Below are 19,834 nucleotides of genomic sequence, written 5' to 3' on the forward strand. Positions count from 1 at the left end.
ATGTGTTTTGTGATAGTGCTGAGTGTGATGTGTGTGTGAGTCCTGAGTGTGATGTGTGTGAGAGTGCTGTGTGTGAGAGTGCTGAGTGCGATAGTGCTGTGGATGATGTGGGTGAGTGCCGAGTGTGATGTGTGTGAGAGTACTGTGTGTGAAAGTGCTGTGATGGGTTTGAGAGTGCTGTGTGTGATGGGAGTGAGAATGATGGGAGTGAGAGTGCTGTGTGTGATGGGAGTGAGAGTGATGGGAGTGAGAGTGCTGTGTGTGATGGGAGTGAGAGTGATGGGAGTGAGAGTGCTGTGTTTGATGGGAGTGATAGTGCTGTGTGTGATAGTGCTGTGGATGATGTGTGTGAGTGCTGAGTGTGATGTGTGTGAGAGTGCTGTGTGTGAAAGTGCTGTGATGGGTGTGAGAGTGCTGTGTGTGATGGGAGTGAGAGTGCTGTGTGTGATGGGAATGAGAGTGATGGGAGTGAGAGTGCTGTGTGTGATGGGAGTGAGAGTGCTGTGTGTGATGGGAGTGAGAGTGCTGTGTGTGATAGTGCTGTGTGTGAATGTTAGAAGGGATTTAGTGTTAGGGGGGTAAAATAAAATGTAGCATTATGTCCCCCCTCCCTTCTTACCTGTAGCCTGGGAGGTGGGGGGGGACCGGCATGCTGGTGAGTGAGAGGGGGGGACCGGCACGCTGGTATCTTCCCTGGCGGTCAAGTGGGTGAGTGAACGCGCCGGATCTCGCGAGTGGAACCCGGCGGAGCTGCAAGATAGAGCTCCGCCGGGTCCTCTCCCTCCCTCCCCAGCCGCATGTCTTTCCAAGTGGGCCGGTGAGGGAGATCTTTGATCTCCTCACCGGCCCTTCATTGAAAACAGCGGGGCCAGCGCTCGGATTGTGCCGGCCCTGCATAGACCGGCAGGGGAGATCCTGGGACCTTCCCCTGCCGGCCTCGGCTTATGGCCACCGCGGCCCTCCGGGCATTTGCCCGGTGTGCCCGATGGCCAGTCCGGGCCTGTGTGTGGCCATTTCAGGCGTTCCTACACGGCCATGGTGCACTTTTCTGATATCCAGCGGCGAAACAACATGCCAGTGAGGCGCTTGATTTGCGACAGCCTGACACATTGGAATTCAACACTCCTAATATTCGACCGCCTGCTCCAACAAGAAAACGCTGTTAACGAGTATTTGTATGACCGGGGTGCTAGGACAGCCTCTGCGGAGCTGGGAATTTTTTTCCCACGTTACTGGACGCTCATGCGCAATGCCTGTAGGCTCATGCATCCTTTTGAGGAGGTGACAAACCTAGTCAGTCGCACCGAAGGCACCATCATCAACATCATACCATTTGTTTTCTTCCTGGAGCATGCCCTGTGAAGAATGCTGAATTAGGCCATAGATGAGCGTGAAAAGGAAGAGTTGTGGTCACCATCACCACCAGAAACAGCCTTATCAGCTTTGCTTGCTGGACCTGTGGCAACGCTGGAAGAGGATTGTGAGGAAGAGGAGTCAGAGGAGGAATGTGGCTTTGAGAAGGAGGAGGAAGACCAACCACAACAGGCATCCCAGGGTGCTCGTTGTCACCTATCTGGTACCCGTTGTGTTGTACGTGGCTGGGGGGAAGAACATACCTTCAGTGAGATCACTGAGGACGAGGAACGGGACATGAGTAGCTCGGCATCCAACCTTGTGCAAATGGGGTCTTTCATGCTGTCGTGCCTGTTGAGGGACCCTCGTATAAAAAGGCTGAAGGAGAACGACCTGTACTGGGTGTCCAAGCTACTAGACCCCCGGTATAAGCAGAAAGTGCCTGAAATGTTACCGAATTACGGCAAGTTGGAAAGGATGCAGCAGTTCCAAAATCAATTAAAAAGTATGCTTTACTCAGCGTATAAGGGTGATGTCACAGCCCAACGGGAATCTAACAGGGGAAGAGGTGAAAGTAATCCTCCTCCTCCCACGACCACGCCGGCAAGGACAGGACGCTTTAGAGACGTGTTGTTGATGGAGGACATGCGGAGCTTTTTAAGTCCTACGCATCGCCACAGCCCTTCGGGGTCCACCCTCAGAGAACGACTCGACCGACAGGTAGCAGACTACCTCGCCTTAACTGCAGATATCAACACTCTGAGGAGTGATGAACCCCCTGACTACTGGGTGTGCAGGCTTGACATGTGGCCTGAGCTATCACAATTTGCGATAGAACTTCTGGCCTGCCCCGCTTCAAGTGTCCTGTCAGAAAGGACCTTCAGTGCAGCAGGAGGTATTGTCACTGAGAAGAGAAGTTGCCTAGGTCAAAAAAGTCTAGATTACCTCACCTTTATTAAGATGAATGAGGGATGGATCCCGAAGGGACTGACAGTGGGTGATACATTCGACTAAAAAAGGCCTGATGAGGGGGATGTAACAGGGTGTCACGGCTGCCGGCCCACCGCGTGATATTTAAATCCCTAGCTCACCTCAGTACCTTGCTCTGTCGTGGTTTCCTGTTCCTGGTTTCCTGAGAGTGCTTTATCATTGTGAATCTGATTTCCTGGTATCCTGATCTTGGCTTTTCCCTGTTTTTTCTGAATTCTGGTTTCCCTGACTTGGCTTGTGTAAACGGTATTGTGTATTTTCTGGCCTCCTTGACCTCGGCTTTCCCTTTGACCATTCTCTGTCTCTAGCGTATTAGTCCGGCCATTCTAAGGTCCGGTTTACGCTCTGTCCTTTTATTTTCCTTTTCTTGCCAATGTATATGTTTATGGACTGTTTGCGGTTGTTTGCGGTTGTTTGCGGTGCGTTAAACGGGGAGTTTGGTCTGTCACTGTGAAACGGGCGTAACCCTTACACTACCTGATCGATACAACATCATACCTGATGTTTTAAAGCACGTTATTCCAAACAATTAGGAATGTTAGGTGATTTATGCCCTTTATGGATTAAAACCAGACTCTGCATCAACTATGTAATTTTCCATGGGAGTTTTGCCATGGATCCCCCTCCGGCATGCCACAGTCCAGGTGTTATTCCCCTTGAAACAACTTTTCCATCACTATTGTGGCCAGAAAGAGTCCCTGTGGGTTTTAAAGTTCACGTTCACGAACCAAAAATTTTATGTTCGCGACATCACTACATATGAATAGACAGTTTTAATTTTAGTTTCTTCAACTTTATGTTGATGTTGTAGATAATTGAAATCATGAATCAAAGATTTGCTTCATTGAAGCATGATCATTTCTAATGGCTATTTATGAGCATATAGTCAGTAATTATCCATGGCCAATGCTTTTAATTCTAAATTGGGTACTTTGGAGTCTTACCAAATTAACTACTAATTTTACCAGTGATTGGAAGTGTTAACCACTAACCAGTAGAAGATTAGGTAGAAGGATACAACTCTGTGAATTACATTAGCAGGTTTTGTTGGGCTGGGTCCATCTGATGTTTTTTCAGCAAGAGGGTCACATTTTTTTTCTGTAATGATCTAAGAAACTATTACACTTGTGAAGGCCAAAAAAAACCCCTCAAACCAAATGGACATGTTTGCTAGGTAACTCCAACAGTTGTGGATCGGTCAGTTTGTCTAAAATGTATTCAGAAAGAAACCTTAAGGATTTTTCTCACGCTATGCAATATCAGTCAGAGCGCTCTGATTGGTTGGCTTGTAAGTTAGCCAATCAAAGCTCTATGACTGAGCTTGATAAGTAAGGGAAAGTCCTTATATAGGGTTTCCCTGACTTGCAAGCTAATTCTGGGCTGAGCCCCATGGGTCTCACATGGGTTATTTTTATTGCATTATGTTTTAATTTTTCAGTTTTTTATTGTTGATTCAGTTTGTATGGTTTATTTGCATTTGTTTTAAATTACATTGTTTCCCAACAGGTATTTAGACATATTGGGGCATGGGGGCATGGACGATGTATAAAACCTCCCTTGTTGGTCATAGTGAGTTTTAATTATGTGCATGCTGGCTGTCAGTGCCCTTATGGGGGAAAATAGTAACATCTACTCTCAAAGCAGCAAGCCATTGGGCCTTTTGGCTGCTTTGGGATTAGTTCATGTGTCATCTTGGAGTTCTTCTGATACCGATTCTCAAAAAAACATGCATTAATCTCTAAAATGGATAATAACAATATCTACTAGGTTATGTGTTAGTTATTATGGTGAAATAACTTCTCTCTTTCCCTGATTTTGACATAATGTAATTTGTACAATTAAACTTAAACTAATCTGTGTTCGTATAAAAAAAGGAAGATTTGAATGCTGTTAAATGTATTGTACACTCTAAGATTGAGCAAACCTATACTTTATATTCCTGATTACAAATCTGATAGTTTTAGTGCATTAAAATATTCTCTAGCCATAAATTATAAATCTGTGAGGTCAATAAGATTTTAAACACGAGAGCATAGACTCAGCTGCCCCTAGGGTGACCTATCCTAAATATATAATTTAATATATATATATATATATATATATATATATATATATATATATTAAACAATACACAAGATCCAGCGCACTCTCCTATCTACTAAACAGCAACTTCAATGTTGACAGATTTTATTAGTTTGTAAAAGTTTTTTTAAAAAACACCTAATCTAGGCAAAAATAATGGGGATTTAGTTACATTATATGATCATACATTGCATAAGCCTGCCACAACGTCAATGTACCCCATCTTTGGCAGGTCCTACTCTCACAGTCTAATGTCTGCTCTTATGAGATTAACCACTTACTTGGGAAAAAATTCCATCTGAGGCTCTCTGCAGTACAAGGCTAAATAGGGACCTGAGATGAGGCACCTGTAACAGGGAGGGGTGCAAAATATATATATATCTGTCTGTCTATTTATTTTCTATTTAATAAGCTTTCCAAAGGATTTGTCTACAGAAGTCCCATTAAGGTCTACAATGATGTTTGTACAGTGCCATCCACTAATATTGGCACCCTTTGTAAATATAAGCAAAGAAGGCTGTGAAAGTTGTCTTTATTGTTTAACCTTTTGATCTTTTTTTTTTTTTATTACACAAAAAATCTCTGGATATCAAACAACTGCAAACACAACCCAAGTTTAAAAAATATATCTATGTTAAATATTTAATTGGCACAATTATTGGCACCCTTTTAGTCAATACTATTAGCAGAGGGCACTGTAGATAAATAATTTGGAAAGTTTTTCCAACAATATTGAACCATTTGGAAGATTTAAATCGAGGCATATCTTTCTGTCTATCTGTCCGTCCGTCCGTCTATCCATTTATTCATAAATCCATCTATCCATCCATTCATCCATCCATCTATCTATCCAATGGAAAGGGCATAGGCAAAGTGAATTGGACAGGGTAACCATGATAAGTAGGATGCTGAATGAAGGTATGGCCATTGGACACTCTATAATTGAACAGACCTATTATTTTTTAATGCATAATATAAATATTATATTATGATACAAATATTATATTGTTAGTGCATTAATATACACACTAGCTATAAATGACAAATCTGTGAGGTCAATACATTCTTAAATGAAAGAGAGCATAGACTCAGCTGCCCCTAGGGTGACCTAAATCTTAAAAAAAAAACCCTCAAAGAACTTGGTTATTGGTTAGAAACTTAGCTGTCACATTTAGACTCTAAACAAATTGCTATCTGATGTTGAGCATGTTTTTAGGGTTACCTACTAATTTGCGGTATAAAAGATCAATTTGATCCTCCGTATAACTGGCATTTGTGGATGTCCAACGAGAATTTTATAGCATTTTCGTCAATTACTGAATTATGATTCAGCTGCCCCATCTTAGGATAGGATGGTCAATACCAATCCATCATTAATAATTACCTGAGCCCAATGGGTAATAGTGCACACTTTCTTTATGCAATGTTTGTCAGTTTGCAGATTGTACGCGTAAATTACCATTCAAAATATTCACAGCATTAATTTATTTTGAAACATATGAAAGCTTGTTTTTGAAGGAAGAATTAAAGACAGCCGAGGATACATTGCTTTGGATGGGCTGGGAATCGTTGGCTCCACAAAGCTACCTGAACCTGCCAAAGAATTTTGCCTAAGCCGACAGTCAGCATGTGATTTTCAGCAGGATTGTACTGATGGAAGTGATGAAGATCCAACATATTGCAGTAAGTTCAGTGCAAATTACTAATTATTCTTCATCTTAAACCAATACACAGACACACACACAGATACATAAACAAAGACATACTCACACACAGAGACATATTCACACATACACAGACACACACACACACACACACACACAGACAGACATACTCACACACACACACAGACATACATACACACAGACACACACACACATAGACATACATACACACACAGACATACATACACAGACATACTCTCACACACACGCACACACACACACACACACACACACACACACACACACACACACAGACAGACATACATACACACACACACTCACACACATACATACACACAGACATACTCACACACTTATTTACTATAGTGTGAATTGACAGAAATTTTAAATGATTTGAAAGTGTATTTTTGGGTCAAAAGAGTAAATTGGAAAAATTCTCCAAATCAACACTGTTTTAACAATTCAGTTATTTTAGCTTAAAGAGTAATTTATTATTATTGAATAACTCTGATACTGTAGACAACAGTAACTGAGTCTAAATAAAATGTTATCTACTCCAGTTTTAACAAGACGTGTTATTATACAATAATTCTCATAACGTGACATTAAATATATATGTAGCTAATGTAAAAACATGTGTAGCAGTTCAGCACTAAATAATCCGCATCCTTCATAACATCCCCTGACAATGACAAATATTGAAACATATTTTTTGATATGTAGGAAATTTTACCAGATGTGACTTTGAATCTGACTTTTGTGACTGGATTGTAATAGAAACAGATGGCTTGAGTTGGAAGGTAACCAACAAAAATAAGTCATATGATCACAACCTCCCAAATAAAGACCATACAACTAAAACAGACTACGGTAAGTATATATTAAATGTCATATATTTCTTACAAATAATTTTCTATGTCTAACTTGTAGTAAAACATTTTATTTACCTGCCATCTAAAGCTATTAATGCATAACAGGATGAAAAGCATGATGGCAATTTTACACAAAGTTACAAAATATTATTCAACTTAAGGAATTTGTCATTGTGTATTTTCCAACTAAAGCCAAGTTGGTGGAACAGTTCCATTTTGAACCTTCTGTCCTATTGTCCTAGGCTTTTTCACTAGTGTCAGACTTCTAGGAACACAAAAGACAATTTCCTTTAAACCAGGGGTATCTAACCCGCGACCCGCGGGCCGCAATGAAAAAATTTCCGCCCGGACTGTGACGGCCTGTGTTTGTATGAGGGGATTAATGAATGGTGTGCTTGGGGGATGCTGGCGGCCGGAGGGAGCAATTCCGTGTCCATGTGTGGATCTCTGATTGTGTGTGTAAATTTGTTATTATGCGCATAGGTCTGTGAGTGTATGTGTGTGTCTGGATTTATGTTTATATAGGTTTGTGATAGTGTGTGTGTGTGTGTTTATGTGATTGTGTGTGTATATTTGTGGTTATGTGTGCCTATACATGTGTATATATTTAGTAGATAGCGCCCTAATTTGGTAAATATGGCAATTCCACATGAGGATAACAAATAAGGAAGTTATTGACTAAACAAAATTAATAAAAATGATTTTAAAGTTTTATTATATAAATTTATTATATGATAGATTTTATGTGTGGCCCAAGATAATTCCTCTGCGCTCAATGCGGCCCAGGGAAGCCAAAAGTTTGGACACCCGTGCAGTGGTGTATCCTGGTTTTGTGCTGCCCTAGGCAGGACAAAACTCAGGCGCCCCCCTCCCAACCCTTCTCCCCACCCCGCCTTCTAAATACACACACACACACACACACATTCACTGACAGATATGCATACACGAGCTAACAGAAACACACACACACACACTAACAGACACACACAGACAGGGCCGGCCTTAGGGGTGTGCGAGCTGTGCGGCAGCACAGGGCGCCATGGAGCAGGGGGCGCCGTGCGGCCGCACAGCTGGCCGGGATTTAAAAAAAAAAAATATATATATATATATTTTTTTTTTTTTAAATTTGCAGCGGGGCGGAGCTTACCGTGCGGCGGGGGCGGAGCTAAAAGCGCCGGAAAACTGCTGCAGGGGAAGCAGGAAGGAGTCCCTGCTTCCCCACCAAACAGTCACCAGGAGCTGCACTGCCTCCACAATGAACTCCACAGGTAACTGTGATTGTCAGGTGAGTGTGACTCTCTGCCTGTGTGTATTAATGTCTGTGTGTGTATGACTGTCTGCCTCTGTGTGTGTATTACTGCCTCTGTGTATGTGTATATGACTGTCTGCCTCTGTGTGTGTCTGTGTGTATGACTGTGTGTGTCTGTGTGTATTACGGTCTGTGTCTGTGTGTATGACTGACTGTCTGCCTGTGTGTGTCTGTGTGTGTCTGTGTGTGTATGTGTGTGTGTGTGAGACTGTCTGCCTCTGTGTGTGTGTGTGTGTATATGACTGTCTGCCACTGTGTGTATTACTGTCTGCCTCTGTGTGTGTGTCTGTGTGTATGACTGTCTGCCTCTGTGTGTATGACTGTCTGCCTCTGTGTGTATGACTGTCTGCCTCTGTTTGTCTGTGTGTGTGTGTATATGACTGTCTGTCACTGTGTGTATTACTGTCTGCCTCTGTGTGTGTGTGTCTGTGTGTATTACTGTCTGCCTATGTGTGTGTGATTGTGTGTATGACTGCTTCTGTGTGTATGACTGCCTGTGTGTGTCTGTGTGTATGACTGTCTGCCTCTGTGTGTGTCTGTGTGTATGACTGTGTGTGTCTGTGTGTATTACTGTCTGCCTCTGTGTGTGTCTGTGTGTATTACTGTCTGCCTCTGTGTGTGTCTGTGTGTATTACTGTCTGTGTCTGTGTGTATGACTGACTGTCTGCCTGTGTGTGTCTGTGTGTGAGACTGTCTGCCTTTGTGTGTCTGTGTGTGTGTGTATGACTGTCTGCCTGTGTGTGTGTGTGTGTGTGGATGTCTTCCTGTGTGTGTGTGTATGGCCGTCTGACTCTGTGTGTGTGTCACATACAACCAATACATGCATATCACACACTGTTAATACACCCATTACAAATATCACACATAGCACACATATCACACACAGTCATCACATACACAGACAACACAAACATTACAGCATACATGGATGACGGGGGGGGCTGTGAAGATTTTTCGCACAGGGCGTCTAAATGCCTAAGGCCGGCCCTGCACACAGACACACACTAACAGACACACACTCACTAACAGACACACAAACACACACTCACAGGCAAACACACACACACTAACAGACACACACACACACTCACTAACAGACACACACAGACAGACACTAACAGACAGACACTAACAGACACACGCAAACACACTAACAAACACACTAACAGACACACACTACCAGACACACACACTAACAGACACACACTAACAGACGCACACACACTAACAGACGCACACACACACAGACACACACACTAACAGACACACACTCACTAACAGACACACACACACAGACACACACACACTAACAGAAACACACACTGACACACACACAGACACACTAACACACACACACACACACACACACACTAACAGACACACACACTAACAGACACACTAACAGACACACACACAGACAGACACTAAGAGACATACACACACTCACTCACTCACATTAACACTTTTTTTTAAATGTAACCCCCCAGCTTCCTTACCTTTGGGAATGCTGGGGGGGGGGGGGTTCTCTTCCTCCCTGGGGGTCCAGTGGTTGCTGGGCGGGCGGCATTGGCGGGCGGGCAGCTGGTGAGCGAGCACTTCCTCTGAGCTGTCTGCTCAGCTCCCTCGCGCGCCGCAGAGTGAGGCTGGGAGGCGGAGCCAGAATGTGACGTCATATTCCGGCTCCCAGCCTCACTCTGCCGCCCGCCCGCCCGCCCGCCAATACCGATTAGCCCTGGGCATTTGGGGGCGGCTTTTTTTGCCGCCCCCCTGGAAAATGCCGCCCAAGGCAAATGCCTTGTTCGCCTTGCGGCTAAACCATCCCTGCACCCATGCTTTAAACTGATCTACCACATGCTTTGCTCTCCCAGTTCACTTGAACCATGGTTGACGTCATTAAAGGGGGTGGACGCGTTCTCTGAAATGTCATATCTTTTTATGGTCCTGAGCATCACCAGAGACAGATTGCATCAAATCCCTAAAGTGTATTACTGAAAAACATAGAACGGAGAATAAAAAGCAGAAAAGCAAGTTTAACGTGTTAGCAGCTTGGTGGTGATAATTAGGGGTTTAATCGTAGCAGGTTGTGAATCATGCTCTAAAAAACAAAGAATCTGTTAGTTGTTGTTGCAAGGTTGTTAGCGTGTTCACGTTTAATTGGTACAGTGAATGCAGTGACTGCAAAGATTGTCCTGAACAGACAGAGAAGGAAGTGGTATCTGTTTAATGGTATGATGTACATGTTTGAATACAAGGTGTAATGGTAAGGAGGTAGCAGACAAGGCTAGTTGCTAAGAAAATGGTATGTCCAAAAAAAAAAAGCACTAAAGAAAGATAAACAAATAATATTGAATAGCAGCTCTACATAGAGATCAAGTTGTATATTCTTTATAATAGAGGTAAGGCACTGAAAATAGATGTATACAGGTAGGACCCTATTCTTTTTAGTGAAGCAAAAACCAAGAAAGCTATGGTGGGGAACATTGTGATTAAAAACCAATTCCACCTGAAGTGGATAGTCAATATATTGTTAAACAACGATCTGACCACCAGTCAAGCCATAAGACCTGCTTTTCCCACATAAAGCTCAAATTTTGTCAGGGTACCTGTAGTCTCTACTTCAGAGGAGGTGAGAGACTTAGACGTTTATCCTCCCAGAGGGGTTGTTTCTTCCGTTCCTCGCGGTTCTCTCGGCCATTTACAAGCCGACCGCGAGGGATCCACTTCCTTATATGACGCGACGCTCAGTAGTCGACGTCATGACGCCAACCCGGGTCGACCTGTCAGTCAAGTCCCGAGCACTAATCAGGACTCGTCGGGGGCGTGATTACCCTCTAGAATCAAGGTATAAAGTAAGGCTTTCGGCATCTGCTCATTGCCCTGTCGTGGTTCTAGCCTGTCTAGTCACTCAGCGCTCTTGTATTCTAGTTGTCTCTTTGGTTCTGACCCGGCTTGTCTGTACTACCCTGTTTATCTCTGTTACCCTTTGACTCGGCTTGTCTCTCGCTTACCTGTCCTCTCGTTCCCTCGACCTCGGCTTGTTCCTAGACCATTCTCTACTTACTCCTTACGTTAAGTCCAGCCATTCTAAGGTCCGGTATACGTACCTACCACCTGTTTGTACTCTGCGTGTTGGATCCCTGTCCCGATCCTGACATTACGACAGGGCCAATGGATCCTGCAGGTACAAACACTCAGGTTGGTCCTTCTGACTCTAGGTTCGACGCCATGGATCACAGAATGGACCAGATGGCTCTAGCACTACAGGCGTTACTATCTCGTTCTGGTAATCAACCAGAGGATATGCGTAATACTTCTATCTCTCCTGTGAGTTCAGGTCTAGAAGTAGCCACTGTAGGTGCTTCTTCCCGTATCACTCCACGTGTACGTTATGGTGGTTCTCCAGAGAAGTGTCGTGGCTTCTTAAACCAAATAGGTATCCATTTCGAATTACAACCCCGCTCCTATCCTACAGATAGGGCGAAGGTTGGATTTATTATCACATTACTTGTTGAGAAAGCTTTGAGATGGGCCAATCCATTGTGGGAAAATGATAATCCGTTAGTATATAATTATAATGCCTTTGTAGCTGCTTTCAGAAGAACTTTTGACCCTCCAGGTAGAAAAGTCAATGCAGCTAGATTACTGTTGCGCCTTAGACAAGAAAACCGAACACTTGTGGATTATGCACTAGAGTTCAGGTCCTTGGCGGCAGAGGTTAAGTGGAATGAACAGGCTTATATAGATGTATTTTTAAACGGGTTATCAGACATAATCCTTGACGAGGTTGCTACTAGAGAGCTTCCTGAAAATTTGGAGGATTTAATTTCTTTTATTTCTCACATTGACGAACGTTTAAGAGAGAGGCAGAACACTCGAGAGAGAAACCGTAGACCTTCCTTTAAACTAGCTCCTTCATTTCTAAGTTCTGAATCCACAACCTCACTTTTTCCAGAACCTATGCAGATAGGCAATACTCGCCTCTCAGAAGAGGAGAGACAGTACAGGAGAAGGGAGGGGTTGTGTATGTACTGTGGAGTCAGAGGTAATTTACGCCTAAATTGTCCTAATCGCTCGGGAAACTCTCGCACCTAAGTTTCTCTAGAGGACAGGCCTTGGGTGTTTCTATTTTGTCCTCTAATCTTAATTATAAAGATCACAGGCTTCTGCTACCCGTTTCTTTAACTTGGGAGAAGGGAGTACTAGAAGCTATGGCATTGATAGATTCCGGAGCTGCTGAGAGCTTTATCGACCAAGTTTTTGTTACCAAACACGCTATCCCATCCCAGTTAAGGGAGACACCCTTGGCCGTTGAGGCCATAGATGGTAGACCTTTAGTTGAGCCTGTTATTTTCCGTGAAACCATACCCGTTAAATTAACTGTTGGTATCTTACACGAGGAAGACATATCTTTATTGCTTATTTCTTCTCCTTCTGTTCCCATAGTCCTGGGGTACCCTTGGTTAAAAAAACATAACCCTATTATTGATTGGGAATTAGGGGAGATAATCTCATGGGGTCAGGGTTGTCAGGACAGGTGCTTACGGACAGTGTCACCGCTTTGCGCAGTTAACACACCGATTAATTCTACCTACTCTACAGAGGTACAAATACCGCCCCTGTACCTGGATTTAAAGGCAGTATTTGACAAAAAGAATGCTGATACTTTACCTCCACACAGGTCTTTTGATTGTAAGATTAATCTACTACCTGGTACTATGCCCCCCAGGGGTAATGTATATCCTTTGTCCACTAAAGAGAACTTAGTCTTAGAGGAGTATATTCGTGAGAACCTTGAAAAAGGATTCATTAGGAGATCCTCCTCTCCTGCCGGGGCTGGGTTTTTTTTTGTTAAAAAGAAGGATGGTACACTAAGACCTTGCATTGATTATCGAGGTTTGAACAAAATAACCATTAGAAATGCCCACCCAATTCCTTTGATTACCGAGCTCTTTGATCGTCTAAAAGGCTCCAAGATTTTCACCAAGTTAGATCTCAGAGGGGCGTATAACTTGGTGAGAATTCAGCAGGGACACGAGTGGATGACGGCGTTCAATACCCGTTATGGGCACCATGAATACACAGTAATGCCTTTTGGCCTCTGTAATGCACCGGCAGTATTTCAGGACCTGATCAATGAAGTTCTTAGGGAATTTCAACATGACTGCGTTATTGTATATCTGGATGATATACTTATACACTCTAGAGAGATTGAGACTCACCACAGACAAGTCAGAAGGGTATTGCGCAAGCTTCTTCAACATGGCCTGTACTGCAAATTGGAGAAATGCAGCTTTGACCAATCCCAGATAAACTTTCTTGGTTATGTGATTTCTGGGGAAGGGTTTAAGATGGACCCGGATAAGCTCCAGTCCATTTTGGATTGGCCTTTACCCAGGGGCCTCAAGGCCATTCAGAGGTTTATTGGATTCTCCAACTATTATAGGCGCTTCATTAAGGGTTACTCTTCAATTATAGCTCCTATTACCAATATGACCAGACAGGGGGCTGACACTAAGAACTGGTCTACTGAAGCCCTTCTTGCCTTCAAAACACTCAAGGAACTGTTTGCTTCTGCACCAATTTTAGTTCACCCTGATACGACTCTGCCTTTCCTACTCGAGGTAGACGCCTCAGAGACAGGTATAGGTGCTATCCTGTCCCAAAGGTTAGGTGTGGATAAGCCCTTACATCCATGTGGTTTTTTTTCCAAGAAACTATCAGGCCCTGAGAGCAGATATGACATTGGTGACAGGGAACTACTAGCAGTTATCATGGCTTTGAAGGAGTGGAGACATTTATTGGAGGGCACCTTACATCCTGTTACTATTTTGACAGACCACAAGAACCTGTCCTATATTGGGGAGGCCAAGCGCTTGTCCTCCAGGCAAGCTCGTTGGTCTTTATTCCTCACGCATTTCAATTACGTGCTCACTTATAGACCTGGTTCTAAGAATTCTAAGGCCGATGCTTTGTCTCGACAATATGAACCTTCTGCGATATCTGAGACGGTTTTGTCTTCTATAGTACCCAGGTGCAATATTATCGCCAACACGAGTCTTAAGATTCACTCTCCGTTGCTTGGTCAGATCATGAAGTTGCAGCATCTGGCGCCTAGACAGACTCCTGGGGCAAGGCATTTCGTTCCTCCTGAACTCCAACTGGAACTCTTACAGTGTTTTCTCAACAGTAAGGCGGCTGGGCATCCGGGTATTCGCAAGACATGTTCCTTGATCTCTAAAGATTTCTGGTGGCCTTCTTTACGGAAGGATATTAGGGATTTCATCGGAGCATGTGAGGTCTGTATGAAGACTAAGCAACCTCATACGCTTCCATGTGGGTTGTTACATCCATGGTCCTGTTTGGCTATGGACTTCATTGTAGATTTGCCTGTTTCTAAAAAACAGACTGTGATCCTCACGGTGGTTGATAGGTTTACTAAGATGGCTCATTTCGTGCCCTTAACTAAACTCCCGACTTCTCCTGAATTGGCGGAGATATTCGCGAGAGAGATTTTTCGCTTACATGGGATACCTTCCGAAATTGTTTCCGATAGAGGTTCCCAATTTGTTCACGTTTTTGGAGATCCTTCTGTTCTCAACTAGGCATCAAATTGAATTTTTCTTCTGCCTATCACCCTCAGTCTAACGGAGCTGCTGAACGTACCAATCAAAAGATTGAACAATATTTGCGTTGTTTTGTTTCTGAACACCAGGACGATTGGGTCGGTTTGATTCCTTGGGCGGAGTTTGCACACAATAATCTCGTTTGTGATTCTACTCGTTCCAGTCCCTTCTTCATGAATTATGGCATTCATCCTTCCATTCTTCCCTCGGTTTCTCCTTCCCAAGGGGTACCGTCGGTTGATGTTCATGTTGCCAATTTGAGGAAGTTGTGGGATCAGACTCGACAAATTCTCCTACATAATTCCATGTTGTTCAAGAAACACGCTGATAAGCACAGAAGGGCGGCTCCGGTTTTTGTTCCAGGTGATAGGGTATGGTTGAGTACTAGAAACATTAGTTTGAAGGTTCCTTCTATGAAATTCGCTCCTCGTTACATTGGTCCTTACAGGGTTCTGACTCGAATTAACCCAGTTGCGTATCGCCGAGCTCTTCCAGCTTCCTTACGCATTCCTAAGTCCTTTCATGTTTCTTTACTGAAACCGCTAGTCTGTAACAGATTTTCCTCCACTATATCCTCTCCTCGCTCTGTTCAGGTTGAGGGTCAGGAGGAGTATGAAATCAACTCCATCATCGATTCTTGAATCTCCCGGGGGAAGTTACAATATCTTATTGACTGGAAGGGATATGGTCCTGAGGAGAGGACTTGGGTACCTCAGGAGGATGTACATGCTCCTCGCCTCCGCAGGGCTTTTCACTCCCGTTTTCCATCTCGTCCCGGTTCCTTCCGCCCGGTGGGCGTTTCTGAGAGGGGGGGTACTGTCAGGTTACCTGTAGTCTCTACTTCAGAGGAGGTGAGAGACTTAGACGTTTATCCTCCCAGAGGGGTTGTTTCTTCCGTTCCTCGCGGTTCTCTCGGCCATTTACAAGCCGACCGCGAGGGATCCACTTCCTTATATGACGCGACGCTCAGTAGTCGACGTCATGACGCCAACCCGGGTCGACCTGTCAGTCAAGTCCCGAGCACTAATCAGGACTCGTCAGGGGCGTGATTACCCTCTAGAATCAAGGTATAAAGTAAGGCTTTCGGCATCTGCTCATTGCCCTATCGTGGTTCTAGCCTGTCTAGTCACTCAGCGCTCTTGTATTCTAGTTGTCTCTTTGGTTCTGACCCGGCTTGTCTGTACAACCTTGTTTATCTCTGTTACCCTTTGACTCGGCTTGTCTCTCGCTTACCTGTCCTCTCGTTCCCTCGACCCTGGCTTGTTCCTAGACCATTCTCTACTTACTCCTTACGTTAAGTCTGGCCATTCTAAGGTCCGGTATACGTACCTACCACCTGTTTGTACTCTGCGTGTTGGATCCCTGTCCCGATCCTGACAAATTTGCAGTGATGTTAGTACTGCAAAGGATTCTGGGTGGGAATATGCAAATTAGTTCATCAAGGAATCACATTTTTGCCTCATTACTCCTTGGAGTTTGTGTTTGCTGTATACAACAGCTTTGAAACCAAAATCAAGAAGAAATGCAAAGCCAGTGAACCACTTATGGACAGCTGTTTTGTTGTTAATACAACTCATCAGCATGAGGTTGGTTACTGGCTTGCTTTTGAGGCTTGGCGTCACTTGCAAAGCAAAAAACAAGAAGTTATCGTGGGGAAAACTTGTGATTGAAAACCCCTTCCACCTGAAGTTAGTGGATAGTCATTACATTGTTAAACACAGATCTGCCCACCAGTCAAGCCATAAGACTTGCTTTTCCCACAGAAATCTCAAATGTGAGTCTTTTTTAAACTAATTTGCATATGTCCATCCAGAATCCTTTGCAGTAGTAACATCACTGAAATTTTGAGATTTCTGTGGGAAAATCAAGTCTTAACTTGACTGGTGTGCAGATCTGTGCTTAACAATGTATTGGCTATCTTTTTAGTGATTAATTCATGGAAGGAGGATGCACTCAAAGACTGTACAATTTTGAATATAATGTTAGTTTACAGGAATAGTACAAAGACAAAGTTACAATTTTACATATGTGGAATCAAATTGAAAGTTTTTATAAGAAATTACATATAGTTTGCATTTAGCCTTATGGCTAACTAAAACAGACATGTTTCTCTGGATAAAGAAATGTAAAAAAAGAACTACTGTGATAGAATTCTTTTTAAAACATGCTTCTCATGGGATACAAGGGATAAGTTGATACAAACAATATTACTAAGAAAATGAACTAACGCAAGGCTAAAACAACAAATCTATTAGAACTGCACTATATTATCTAAAGCTTTACTTAAAGCTGAGTAGGATTATAACATATTTGATCAAAGTATAAACCTAACAACATAGTATCAAACCAGGCTTAAAACCAATGTAAGAATTAGCATTATTCATTATTATTATCTATGATTCTTGGTGAATCAGCCTCTTAGATCTGGGCCACAATAAGTATTGATGAGATAATGTTTGGACCATATCCTAACATGACTCTTCTGATATAAAATGAACGGGAAAATCTCACATAACCAAATACAAGCTGTTCCTATGATAGAAGTTATTTAATTTATTTATGACCTTGGGGGATAACAGGCGTGATTTTGTGAGGCAGGATTGGCTTACAAAGGTAAAAGCAAATATCTATAAATAATGCATTTGTGAATACTAAAAGGAGATAAAAAAAAATAATACAGGACTACTTAGCAAAATATCCTAGTTTGAAGAGAAACAAAATAAACCATTTGAAGTATCAAAAACATTTGATCAAAAATGTATTAAAACATTACTTTTTTTTAACTTTACTTTTAATTATGTCTGTGCTAAAATATTTTGGTCATTCTCTATGTTCAGTAGTTTGTATTTTAAATAGAGTATTGCTTTGAGGAGTAAAAATGGCTTAACATTTCTTCTATTCTCCAATAAAAGGCTGCTGATATAAATAATTTAAATTAGGCATGTATTATACAAAAGCAAAATGTATGAACTTGCGGAAAGGTTGTTCACTCATCCATTGCCTTGTCTCTGTAGTTACCATGTATTGAAAAGAACAACACGTAGCATCCTTGACATTAATAATGTACCATCCTTGTACAATCCCATGGGGTTTCTCCAGTATTTATTGCACTTAGATTGTGGTCTGTTCACTAAACTGCAAGTTATGGTGAGGTTACGTTGCAATATTAAGTTAAAATAGGAGATAATTCCCAAACCAGCTTTGTTATTTTTTTCCCCATAATATGTTATTTAAACTTTTTTTTGCATTTTGGTTGTAAACTAAATGGTGCAGAGATCCCCTTTCACTTTTACCAATACATTCAACTATCATAATAACAATTTACACTATTATGCATTATTTAACTTTAGATCTACAAAGCACGACAGAAGAAAGTGTTCATGTCAACGTAAACAGATATTAAACTGAGAATGTGTTTTCACCTTTTCACACTTCGAACTACCAGATACATCTGCCTTTTTTCCTAGATCTCAGAAACCTATTGGAATGTCCTTTTAGGTTACGAAAAGTTAAATAAAGATTGTCTCTGGTTTTTCTTGTTTATGATCTGTTGGATTATATTTCTCAGATGCTGGCTTGGCAGAGTTTCATTGCATTATTTATGCATATAAATACCTGAATCATGTTATCTCTCTAGCCTGGAATGCAGACAATTTCCTAAAGCCTTTGCCAGAGCAACAAGGCTCCCCCATGAATCCTCTGTCTTGTATAGTTCTTATCCTATGCATTGTATCCTAGTCTTCCCCTTTCTTTTATGATCCATTTTTGCAAAACTTTAGATGATGTGACAAATGCTCCTTCCCACGTACGCTTGCCATGGACTCCAGGAGGAGTGTGGAAGCCGGACTCCTGCCAACCGACTATGGTCCAGGTCTTGGACACTCTTTGGGAGTTACTCTACCAAGCTGCCATTAACAGCTTCCCCTGGGTGTCCCTGGTTCGGCACTTTCCCTTCCTATGAATGGAACCGAACGCTGGCTCTCTGGCGGGCGTTCGCATGAATCAAACCCACAAATAGTCCCAGCTGTACTTACCTGCGACCTCTATGGAACTAAATTAGTCACGAGGACTTTGTGGGTTCCTGGTGACCTCAGCGGGACTTAGCCGCAAATGTTATGGAACTGTACAAAAAGGCTGTGTTTGGATGCTTTAAACCAGTTGTACTTCCAGAGCGATGTGTCGTCTAGATACTGGGAGGGGAAATGGCTAATCACTGTTCTAGCTTGTTCCAGCTCATAGAGGATTCAGTGGGGAAAGTCCTTGTAAGGACTAGAGCTCCCAGGACTGTGTGTCGTCCAGTCCCTGGGAGCTAGTCCCCTATCCTGCTCCAGGACGGAGAGGCTCCAGGAGGATCCCAGTCAAGCCAAGGCAACTGGGGCAGAAGCACTGATGTTTTCCCCTGTTCCAGCTAGGAAGCGGTCCTTGGCGGAGGTACCCAGCCAGGGTACAGGAGGCTCCACTACATATGTGCATTGACTTCAACCAATGCCTTCTGTTCTCTGGTCAGTGACTGTTCACCTTGCGTCTAATCCTCTCCCTGCTACCTACAATCGGAGATAGTGGTCCATGAGTTGATGAACTTTTTGGCACACTATCTACTTGTAATTCTGGATGTTACTAGTAACTTGCTTTTAATATTAGAACATTGACCATGATCATCATCCGGTTCACTTCACCTGCTTCAACCCTTGTCCTGAATCCTTATTAGTGCAACCACACAAACACAACCTCAATGTGTAAGGTATATATATAAATCTGTTACCTGGAGTAGATGAATTGATCAGAATATATCTGGCTAAAGATACTCCACAATACGGTAAAAGTTACAGAGGGAGTCCTGTATCATCAAATTCCTCCTTGCCACAAATCTAAAATAGGAATGGCTTGAAATGTTCTCTATGGGGAAGAACTCCTTCATCT

At 42.9% G+C, this 19,834-nt stretch overlaps 1 protein-coding gene across 1 annotated transcript in view; it reads left to right on the forward strand.

The window, feature by feature from the left end:
- MALRD1 (MAM and LDL receptor class A domain containing 1) overlaps positions 1–19,834 on the forward strand; it is a 293,099-nt gene that overhangs the window by 39,936 nt on the left and 233,329 nt on the right. The window contains exons 4-6 of the mRNA XM_063453142.1: positions 1,984–2,010; positions 5,928–6,108; positions 6,834–6,980. Of these exons, the coding sequence (XP_063309212.1) occupies positions 1,984–2,010; positions 5,928–6,108; positions 6,834–6,980 (355 nt within the window). The remainder of the gene's footprint in view (positions 1–1,983; positions 2,011–5,927; positions 6,109–6,833; positions 6,981–19,834) is intronic.

This window comes from Pelobates fuscus, chromosome 4 (assembly GCF_036172605.1).
Source record: "Pelobates fuscus isolate aPelFus1 chromosome 4, aPelFus1.pri, whole genome shotgun sequence".
Classification (NCBI taxonomy): Eukaryota; Metazoa; Chordata; class Amphibia; order Anura; family Pelobatidae; genus Pelobates; species Pelobates fuscus.